General features: G+C 50.0%; 1 protein-coding gene across 1 annotated transcript in view; it reads right to left on the bottom strand.

Annotated features, from left to right (window-relative positions):
* Nucleotides 1-258: 258 nt before the first annotated feature.
* The window catches only part of uggt1 (UDP-glucose glycoprotein glucosyltransferase 1), a 36,122-nt gene continuing 24,944 nt past the window's right edge, over nt 259-11,436 (bottom strand). Inside the window, 11 exon segments of the mRNA XM_084451031.1 lie at nt 259-909; nt 1,577-1,727; nt 1,864-1,980; nt 2,132-2,246; nt 3,805-3,965; nt 5,591-5,773; nt 8,310-8,394; nt 9,552-9,656; nt 10,781-10,824; nt 10,826-10,870; nt 11,278-11,362. Of these exon segments, the coding sequence (XP_084307157.1) occupies nt 890-909; nt 1,577-1,727; nt 1,864-1,980; nt 2,132-2,246; nt 3,805-3,965; nt 5,591-5,773; nt 8,310-8,394; nt 9,552-9,656; nt 10,781-10,824; nt 10,826-10,870; nt 11,278-11,362 (1,111 nt within the window). The 3' untranslated portion in view covers nt 259-889.

The following is an 11,436-nucleotide window of genomic DNA, read 5'->3' as shown; positions in this document are numbered from 1 at the left end:
CATCAGGCCAAAGCCACAACTCTTGCGCTTTCCCACCGTGGCCAAAAACATAGTTCCCTGAGTTTTACACGGTGCTGTTTGAGAGTTAGCATGAAGAACTCTTTTCTGAAGCAACTTCAGGAGATGGAAAAACCCCAATTAACTTTACCCCCAACCTCAACACCCCAACCTCAATACCCTAACCTCAAACACCCCAACCTCAACACCCCAACCTCAACACCCCAACCTCAAACACCTTAATATCTGACACAAACTCTCTTTGGGTTCAGGGCCATTTCAATCCAGTCAACTGAAATTAAAGCCAAGATTGTAAAAGTTTTTTTTTTTTTTTTTTGCAAATATATATACTTAAGAAGGACATGCTGAATCAAAATGGAATCGGCCCCAGACCTGCTCCCCTCAGACAAAGGTTTCTAGCACACAAAGTGAACCGCCAGGGTCTTCATGATACTGCCCCCTTGTGGTGGGAGGCGGAGCCTAACGCAGGGTTTCCAATCAGTGCAAACATAAGCTGACACAGGGGGCAATGCTGTTGGATCGGATAGGATTGTTAATCATGATTAACACACATACGCACACACACACACACACACAAACACCTCTCTCCTCCACCTGACCACTACCTAAAGCATTCACATTGGGTAAGAGGGATGTCTGGATGATGAGAGCTGGCCTGAGGTCAGCCAGGTGCAGGAGAGGATCTCTTTGTAGAGCAGTCTGGATGATGAGGGCTGGCCTGAGGTCAGCCAGGTGCAGGAGAGGATCTCTTTGTAGAGCAGTCTGGACGATGAGGGCTGGCCTGAGGTCAGCCTCTTTAAACAGAGTCTCGTCCATCCAGTCCTCCTCAGGGCTGCTGTGGCCTCACAGCCTCGCAGCCTCCGCCCACCAATCACAGCTCTATATGAGAGTCTGACAGACGGGGGGGGGGGGGAGGAAGGGAGGGAGGGAGAAAGAGAGAGAGGGTTATTATGTAGATCATTAAATATTTGTAAACGCAGTATATATATTGTGTTGGAAGTGTGATGGATGTTGTTTTGATGTGTACTCATAAAAAACCTTCAGAGATTGATTAGAGTTAGCTGAAGTAAATGGTGCTGTATTTACTGTATGTGTGTGTGTGTGTGTGTGTGTGTGTGTGTACCTGTGCTGTCCTGCGGTCGCATGTGTGTGTCTGCTGCTCTCTGCTGTAGTCTGGTCTGTGTGTGTGTGTGTGTGTGTGTGTGTGTGTGTGCGTGTGTGTACCTGTGCTGTCCTGCGGTCGCATGTGTGTGTCTGCTGCTCTCTGCTGTAGTCTGGTCTGTGTGTGTGTGTGTGTGTGTGTGTGTGTACCTGTGCTGTCCTGCGGTCGCATGTGTGTGTCGGCTGCTCTCTGCTGTAGTCTGGTCTGTGTGTGTGTGTGTGTGTGTGTGTGTACCTGTGCTGTCCTGCGGTCGCATGTGTGTGTCTGCTGCTCTCTGCTGTAGTCTGGTCTGTGTGTGTGTGTGTGTACCTGTGCTGTCCTGCGGTCGCAGGTGTGTGTCGGCTGCTCTCTGCTGTAGTCTGGTCTGTGTGTGTGTGTGTGTGTGTGTGTGTGTACCTGTGCTTTCCTGCGGTCGCATGTGTGTGTCGGCTGCTCTCTGCTGTAGTCTGGTCTGCAGTCGTTTGACCTCCTGGTCGTAGTCTGACCACTCCGCTACGATCCGCACGGCCGCCTGCAGCTTGGGCTCCTTGGTCCTGGGGTTGTTACACTGTGGACACACACACACACACACACATTATTACAGATACAGATTATGTACACGCACACACACACACACACACACACACACACACACACACACATACAGACACACACACACACACACACACACACAGCCGGCGTACCAGGTCGATGGTCTTGGCCTTGCTCTTGGAGCCGTCGTCACACCAGGTCTCACACCACAGCCACTCCTGGGGGAGGGACTTGATGGGCACCTGGTGGATCATGTTGTTGGGCAGATCCTGGACACAGACAAGGGGGGGGGGGGGGGGTATGATGCTTATATAAGAAGCAAACTAGACCACCATTCGGTTCAGGGAGTGACACACTTATTAACACACGGACACACACACACACACACACACACACACACACACACACGCGCGCGCAGACCTGGTCGAGGTTGGACAGGCTGTTGGGGTCCTGGCTGAGGCCCTGGTACTGGCCCCTCAGACGGTCTCCTGCTGCTATCTTCCTGAACTTCTTCAGGTCCACCACATACAGAGCACTGGGGAGAGACAGGGACACGTATTCTATTGTTGATGTTTGCATATTATTTCATTTCTTATTGTTTGTCATCAATGTTAATCATTTTCTGTACTGCTTTGGCAGCATAGGTTTTTCATCGGTCATGCCAATAAAGATTATTCGAATTTGAGAGAGAGAGAGAGAGAGAGAGAGAGAGAGAGAGAGAGAGAGAGAAGAGGTCTAGAATGTAGTCACACAAGTCTGTTTGCCATTTGTCATTACAGAACAACTTCGACAGCCCCTGCAGACTGAAGACACGCTGGCTCTAATGGGTCTAGGTAAGGTGTGGTACTAGGTGTGGTACTAGGTATGGTACTAGGTGTGGTACCTGATGTGGTACTAGGTGTGGTACTAGGTGTGGTACTAGGTGTGGTACCTGATGTGGTACTAGGTGTGGTACCTGATGTGGTACTAGGTGTGGTACTAGGTGTGGTACTAGGTGTGGTACCTGATGTGGTACTAGGTGTGGTACTAGGTGTGGTACCTGATGTGGTACTAGGTGTGGTACTAGGTGTGGTACCTGATGTGGTACTAGGTGTGGTACTAGGTGTGGTACTAGGTGTGGTACTAGGTGTGGTACTAGATGTGGTACCTGATGTGGTACCTGATGTGGTACTAGGTGTGGTACTAGGTGTGGTACTAGGTGTGGTACCTGATGTGGTACTAGGTGTGGTACCTGATGTGGTACTAGGTGTGGTACTAGGTGTGGTACCTGATGTGGTACTAGGTGTGGTACTAGGTGTGGTACCTGATGTGGTACTAGGTGTGGTACTAGATGTGGTACTAGGTGTGGTACTGTGTGGTACCTGATGTGGTACTAGGTGTGGTACTATGTGTGGTACTAGGTGTGGTACCTGATGTGGTACTAGGTGTGGTACTAGGTGTGGTACTAGGTGTGGTACTAGGTGTGGTATCTGATGTGGTACTAGGTGTGGTACCTGATGTGGTACTAGGTGTGGTACCTGATGTGGTACCTGATGTGGTACTAGATGTGGTACCTGATGTGGTACTAGGTGTGGTACCTGATGTGGTACTAGGTGTGGTACTAGGTGTGGTACCTGATGTGGTACTAGGTGTGGTACTATGTGTGGTACCTGATGTGGTACTAGGTGTGGTACCTGATGTGGTACTAGGTGTGGTACCTGATGTGGTACTAGGTGTGGTACCTGATGTGGTACTAGGTGTGGTACCTGATGTGGTACTAGGTGTGGTACTAGGTGTGGTACCTGATGTGGTACTAGGTGTGGTACCTGATGTGGTACTAGGTGTGGTACTAGGTGTGGTACCTGATGTGGTACTAGGTATGGTACTATGTGTGGTACCTGATGTGGTACTAGGTGTGGTACCTGATGTGGTACTAGGTGTGGTACCTGATGTGGTACTAGGTGTGGTACCTGATGTGGTACTAGGTGTGGTACTAGGTGTGGTACCTGATGTGGTACTAGGTGTGGTACCTGATGTGGTACTAGGTGTGGTACTAGGTGTGGTACTATGTGTGGTACTAGGTGTGGTACTAGGTGTGGTACTAGGTGTGGTACCTGATGTGGTACTTGCGTCCGGCCAGGTGGCTGGCCCAGTAGCCAGACTTCCAGAAGCGGTATCCGTCCATTTCCCTGCGGCTCTCGCAGAAGGGGGTGTAGCCGTACGGCGCCCCCTCCAGGTTAAAGTCCCTCAGCTCCTTCAGGTCCGTACGCACGATCTGGAGCGGGACAGCAGGGCGTGTGAGAGAGAGAGAGAGTGTGTAGCTGAATCCCAATCTGAGTGCGCAAACCGCACTTGCGGCCCCTCGCACTTGTGGCCTGAGGCCTGAGCACTTAATTGACGTCAGCTGGAAGGGCCAGAGGGTGCAGGGCCGTGAATTAAATGGGACAGCACTTCCAGTTTCGCTCAATGCCCCTCCCACTTCGTTTTCATTGGCTGCCGCGTTCCTCCGACGCAGAGGCTGCTCTGACGCTCCCCTCAGCTCTGCAAATTGACCGATTGACGTCCGTTTTAATTTAATAATAATTAAAAAATTAGGTTGGGGGGGATATGTTTGCAGCATGTGGATTTCAAGATAAATGTTGTGTTATCTGCAAATGTCATCATTTATGTGTGATGCACTCGGATCATGACTCGGATGCACTCAAGCACTGTGTCACGAGACGCGGTGGGCTGTGGGTATTTTCTGCTCCTAAGTCCGTGAAATTGCGGACTTTCGCTAAGTGCGGTTAAAGTGCGCAAAATGGCGGCGTGGCGCACTTGTGGACCTAGCGATTCCGTATTGGAACTACCCTGAGCCCTTGTGGACTTAGCGGGAACGCGCATGTAAGGCCACAAGGCCGCGAGTGCTCTGCACTTTTGCCTAAGTGCGCGATTTGGGATTCAGCTTGTGTGTTTGTGTGTGTGTGTGTTGTGACATCACAAGAGGTTGGGTTCTTGAGGGAGGATGTATTCCCCTCCTCCGGCTGCAGCTGACACCAAAACTAACAGGCTGATGACCGCTATATCCCCATCTGGTGGCCGTGGTCGGGACTGCATGAATGGCCGCCCATTAAAGAAATGATTACAGCTACAACCCCTGGGGCCTGTGTGCAGCTTAGCACACCTGAGGGACATCAGGTCCAGTGATTGGCTGAAGAGAGGCCTATTTACCCCCCATGGGGACCAGACAGGAGCAGTGGAGGAGGGAACTTGGTTGCTAGCTCTCCTGGGCTGCATTCCGAATCGCAGACGTACGCCAAAAAAGGATGTGGTATATCCCAATACATGCAGTATGGCAAAAATACCAGGATGTCCTACTACATCCGCTCGTATTTTGCAGTATGCAAGCCAGCACACCTTTCTGACTATTCTGACCCACAATCCTGTGCTCAGCGGAAATTACGTCACGTCACAAGTAATTTTTTTATAGCTCCATGGACAGTGACGGCTGTGGTCAAATTTCAAGGCGCAATGTTATGACAAGGTAGCATGTCCCAATTGGATGCGTACTGCGTGCAAAGTACATACTTTCTAGGGGCAGCTGTAGTACTGGTGGTAAAAGTAGAAGTATGCGATTAGGAACGCAGCCCGCTGACCTGGGAAGGCCTTGTACTTGTGTTTAGGAGTGTTTGACTGCCGAAGAGACCTTTTTCCCAGTTAAAGCCGCTTTGTAATGAGGAAGCTTTTCAAGTTAACAATAAAAGCTAAAATAAAATAAAATCCTTGTTTTGTGTTCTTGTTTAATCATGGGGAATGTATTTATTTTACTACCCATGTCTGACACCTGGACAGCCAACCTCTCGTGTCATCACAGTGTGTGGTTTTCATGTACGTGTGTGTGTGTGTGTGTGTGTTTGTTACCTGGTCTGCGTCCACAAACAGGAACTTGTCGACGGCGAGGGGGAACAGGACGTCGAGGAACAGGATCTTGTATCCCCAGATGATCCTCTGCTTCTCTGTCTGCTGGTGGAGCCATCGAGGCCATTTATACTGGACCAGCTCATACTGGAAACCATACTCCAGCGCCATGTGAGGGATGAACTCCTGCAGGACACACACACATGGATGCACACATACACATACATATACACCACACACACACATATACACCACACCACACACATATACACCACACACACATATACACACACATACACCACACACACATATACACCACACACATACACCACACCACACATCCACACACACACACACACACACACACACACACAGAAGAAAACGTTATAGAATATTTACATTTGACCTCATGTCGTCCTGTCCTGACTTTATATCTTTAGAAGTCCGTGTTCGACTTGAGCTATCAGCCATCATCCCTGACTTGAGCTATCAGCCATCATCCCTGACTTGAGCCATCAGCCATCATCCCTGACTTGAGCTATCAGCCATCATCCCTGACTTGAGATATCAGCCATCATCCCTGACTTGAGCTATCAGCCATCATCCCTGACTTGAGCTATCAGCCATCATCCCTGACTTGAGCTATCAGCCATCATCCCTGACTTGAGCTATCAGCCATCATCCCTGACTTGACATATCAGCCATCATCCCTGACTTGAGCTATCAGCCATCATCCCTGACTTGAGCTATCAGCCATCATCCCTGACTTGAGCTATCAGCCATCATCCCTGACTTGAGCTATCAGCCATCATCCCTGACTTGAGATATCGGCCATCATCCCTGACTTGAGATATCGGCCATCATCCCTGACTTGAGATATCGGCCATCATCCCTGGCTTGAGCTATCAGCCATCATCCCTGACTTGAGCTATCAGCCATCATCCCTGACTTGAGCTATCAGCCATCATCCCTGACTTGAGCTATCAGCCATCATCCCTGACTTGAGCTATCAGCCATCATCCCTGACTTGAGCTATCAGCCATCATCCCTGACTTGAGATATCAGCCATCATCCCTGACTTGAGCTATCAGCCATCATCCCTGACTTGAGCTATCAGCCATCATCCCTGACTTGAGATATCGGCCATCATCCCTGGCTTGAGCTATCAGCCATCATCCCTGACTTGAGATATCAGCCACATCATCCCTGCCTTGAGATATCAGCCATCATCCCTGACTTGAGCTATCAGCCATCATCCCTGACTTGAGCTATCAGCCATCATCCCTGACTTGAGCTATCAGCCATCATCCCTGACTTGAGCTATCAGCCATCATCCCTGACTTGAGATATCAGCCATCATCCCTGACTTGAGCTATCAGCCATCATCCCTGACTTGAGCTATCAGCCATCATCCCTGACTTGAGATATCGGCCATCATCCCTGGCTTGAGCTATCAGCCATCATCCCTGACTTGAGATATCAGCCACATCATCCCTGCCTTGAGATATCAGCCATCATCCATGACTTGAGCTATCAGCCATCATCCCTGACTTGAGCTATCAGCCATCATCCCTGACTTGAGATATCAGCCATCATCCCTGACTTGAGCTATCAGCCATCATCCCTGACTTGAGCCATCAGCCATCATCTCTGACTTGAGCCATCAGCCATCATCTCTGACTTGAGATATCAGCCATCATCCCTGACTAGATATCAGCCATCATCCCTGACTTGAGCTATCAGCCATCATCCCTGACTTGAGCTATCAGCCATCATCCCTGACTTGAGCTATCAGCCATCATCCCTGACTTGAGATATCAGCCATCATCCCTGACTTGAGCTATCAGCCATCATCCCTGACTTGAGCTATCAGCCATCAACCCTGACTTGAGATATCAGCCATCATCCCTGACTTGAGCTATCAGCCATCATCCCTGACTTGAGCCATCAGCCATCATCCCTGACTTGAGCTATCAGCCATCATCCCAGGCTTGAGATATCAGCCATCATCCCTGACTTGAGCTATCAGCCATCATCCCTGACTTGAGCTATCAGCCATCATCCCTGACTTGAGCTATCAGCCATCATCCCTGACTTGAGCTATCAGCCATCATCCCTGACTTGAGCTATCAGCCATCATCCCTGACTTGAGCTATCAGCCATCATCCCTGACTTGAGCTATCAGCCATCATCCCTGACTTGAGCTATCAGCCATCATCCCTGACTTGAGATATCAGCCATCATCCCTGACTTGAGATATCAGCCATCATCCCTGACTTGAGCTATCAGCCATCATCCCTGACTTGAGCTATCAGCCATCATCCCTGACTTGAGCTATCAGCCATCATCCCTGACTTGAGATATCAGCCATCATCCCTGACTTGAGCTATCAGCCATCATCCCTGACTTGAGCTATCAGCCATCAACCCTGACTTGAGATATCAGCCATCATCCCTGACTTGAGCTATCAGCCATCATCCCTGACTTGAGCCATCAGCCATCATCCCTGACTTGAGCTATCAGCCATCATCCCAGGCTTGAGATATCAGCCATCATCCCTGACTTGAGCTATCAGCCATCATCCCTGACTTGAGCTATCAGCCATCATCCCTGACTTGAGCTATCAGCCATCATCCCTGACTTGAGCTATCAGCCATCATCCCTGACTTGAGCTATCAGCCATCATCCCAGGCTTCCTCCCCTCTGGTGTGACCGGCGGTACCTTGAACGCGGGGGACAGGTAGTTCTTGAGGAACCAGAACTTGACCGGAGATTTGGTGTTCTTCAGAACCGAAAGCATCATGATCCTGACAAGACAACAGGAAAATACGTATCCGAGTTATAGAAACATGAGCATATCTGTAACACACACACACACACACACTAGGGCTGTATATCATCTTGGATTTCGCGATACGATACGCATCACGATACACAGGTCACGATTCGATACGTATCACGATACAGAGGTTACGATACAATACGATACGATACGATACGTATTGCGATACACACATCATTTACTGAAAGATTTTAAGTGTTCAAGACTGAAAACTGAATGGCTCAAATGCACTATATAGATAACTCAAACTCAATGACTGGACAGAGAACTAGCTAATAAATATTTTACATTTGATATCCATGCTTTTTAAACTGTCAACATTGTAGTATTTATCGTTTTTCAAAATTATTTATATGTATGCTTTTTTAACTTAATATTGTAGAATATGCTTTTTAAACTGGATTTAAAAATTTAAATAAAAAAAAAAAAAAAAAAAAGTTGTTTTTTTTTTTTTTTTTTAAATTTTACAGCGCCCGGCTGTATCGATACTCCGGGCTGAAAGATCGATACAGTATCGCGAGACTACGTACCGCGATACATCGTTGTATCGATACAATCCTACAGCCCTAACACACACACACACACACACACACACACACACACACAGGCTATATATATATATATACACACACACACACACACACACACACACACACACACACACACACACACAGGCTATATATATATACACACACACACACACACACAAAGTGGACAAACACAGGAGTTTACCAGAGGAACCTTTAGTACAGGTGAGTTTACCTGAGGAACCTCTCGTACAGGTGAGTTTACCTGAGGAACCTCTCGTACAGGTGGGTTTACCTGAGGAACCTCTCGTACAGGTGGGTTTACCTGAGGAACCTCTCGTACAGGTGAGTTTACCTGAGGAACCTCTCGTACAGGTGAGTTTACCTGAGGAACCTCTCGTACAGGTGAGTTTACCTGAGGAACCTCTCGTACAGGTGAGTTTACCTGAGGAACCTCTCGTACAGGTGAGTTTACCTGAGGAACCTCTCGTACAGGTGAGTTTACCTGAGGAACCTCTCGTACAGGTGAGTTTACCTGAGGAACCTCTCGTACAGGTGAGTTTACCTGAGGAACCTCTCGTACAGGTGAGTTTACCTGAGGAACCTCTCGTACAGGTGTCCAGACGCCACAGAGAAGATGTTGATGACATCATCCTTGTCTTGCTTTTGCTCCTCCGGCTTCACACCTCCAGAGAAGCTCCTGAGAAAGAGAGAGAGGAGGGAGGGAGAGAGAGAGAGGGAGCGAGAGAGAGAGAGGGAGCGAGAGAGAGAGAGGGAGCGAGAGAGGGAAAGAGAGAGAGAGAGAATGAGAGAGAGGGAAGGAGTGAGACAGACATATGGGGGGATGAATGGATGAATGAACAAACAGAAGGATGGAGATAGAGATGGATGGTGAGGTGGGGACAGAGGAGAGCAGCAGGACCAGTCCTACCAGGTGAGGGACAGAGGAGAGACGCAGGACCAGTCCTACCAGGTGAGGGACAGAGGAGAGACGCAGGACCAGTCCTACCAGGTGAGGGACAGAGGAGAGCAGCAGGACCAGTCCTACCAGGTGAGGGACAGAGGAGAGGACCAGTCCTACCAGGTGAGGGACAGAGGAGAGGACCAGTCCTACCAGGTGAGGGACAGAGGAGAGACGCAGGACCAGTCCTACCAGGTGAGGGACAGAGGAGAGACGCAGGACCAGTCCTACCAGGTGAGGGACAGAGGAGAGCAGCAGGACCAGTCCTACCAGGTGAGGGACAGAGGACCAGTCCTACCAGGTGAGGGACAGAGGAGAGGACCAGTCCTACCAGGTGAGGGACAGAGGAGAGCAGCAGGACCAGTCCTACCAGGTGAGGGACAGAGGACCAGTCCTACCAGGTGAGGGACAGAGGAGAGGACCAGTCCTACCAGGTGAGGGACAGAGGAGAGGACCAGTCCTACCAGGTGAGGGACAGAGGAGAGGACCAGTCCTACCAGGTGAGGGACCAGTCCTACCAGGTGAGGGACAGAGGAGAGAGAGCAGCAGGACCAGTCCTACCAGGTGAGGGACAGAGGAGAGGACCAGTCCTACCAGGTGAGGGACCAGTCCTACCAGGTGAGGGACAGAGGAGAGCAGCAGGACCAGTCCTACCAGGTGAGGGACAGAGGAGAGAGAGCAGCAGGACCAGTCCTACCAGGTGAGGGACAGAGGAGAGACGCAGGACCAGTCCTACCAGGTGAGGGACAGAGGAGAGGACCAGTCCTACCAGGTGAGGGACAGAGGAGAGGACCAGTCCTACCAGGTGAGGGACAGAGGAGAGGACCAGTCCTACCAGGTGAGGGACAGAGGACCAGTCCTACCAGGTGAGGGACTCCCAGAAGCCGGAGTCGTTGTCCTGGGACTCCGTCACTCAGCAGCTCTTCACTCATCTTCTCGGGTTTCTTCTGGACCTGAACACACACCCCCCCCACCTGTCAATCAAGCTGTTAAACACCCCCCCACCTGTCAATCAAGCTATTAAACACCCCCCCACCTGTCAATCAAGCTATTAAACACCCCCCCACCTGTCAATCAAGCTATTAAACACCCCCCCACCTGTTAATCAAGCTATTAAACACCCCCCCACCTGTCAATCAAGCTATTAAACACCCCCCACCTGTCAATCAAGCTATTAAACACCCCCCCACCTGTCAATCAAGCTATTAAACACCCCCCACCTGTCAATCAAGCTATTAAACACCCCCCCACCTGTCAATCAAGCTGTCAACCCCCCCACCTGTCAATCAACACACCCATCCACTGGTGATCAACCTCAACCTGTCAACTAACCATTTCTCTCTAGCCAATCAGAGCTCACCTTGACTTTGATGATTCTGCTCTTGAAGTTGTTGAGAACCACGATGAGGTCATCAGAGTCAGTCAGAGAGTCTGTTCCCTCATGACTGAGGATGGAGGAGAGAGAGATGGAGGGAGGGAGAGAGAGGGAGGGAGGGAGGGAGGGAGGGAGGGGAGGGAG

Source organism: Borostomias antarcticus (genome assembly GCF_949987555.1).
Source record: "Borostomias antarcticus genome assembly, chromosome: 16".
In the NCBI taxonomy this organism is placed as follows: domain Eukaryota; kingdom Metazoa; phylum Chordata; class Actinopteri; order Stomiiformes; family Stomiidae; genus Borostomias; species Borostomias antarcticus.
Note: the sequence above shows the minus strand (reverse complement) of the source record. Positions and strands in the feature narration are given on the sequence as shown.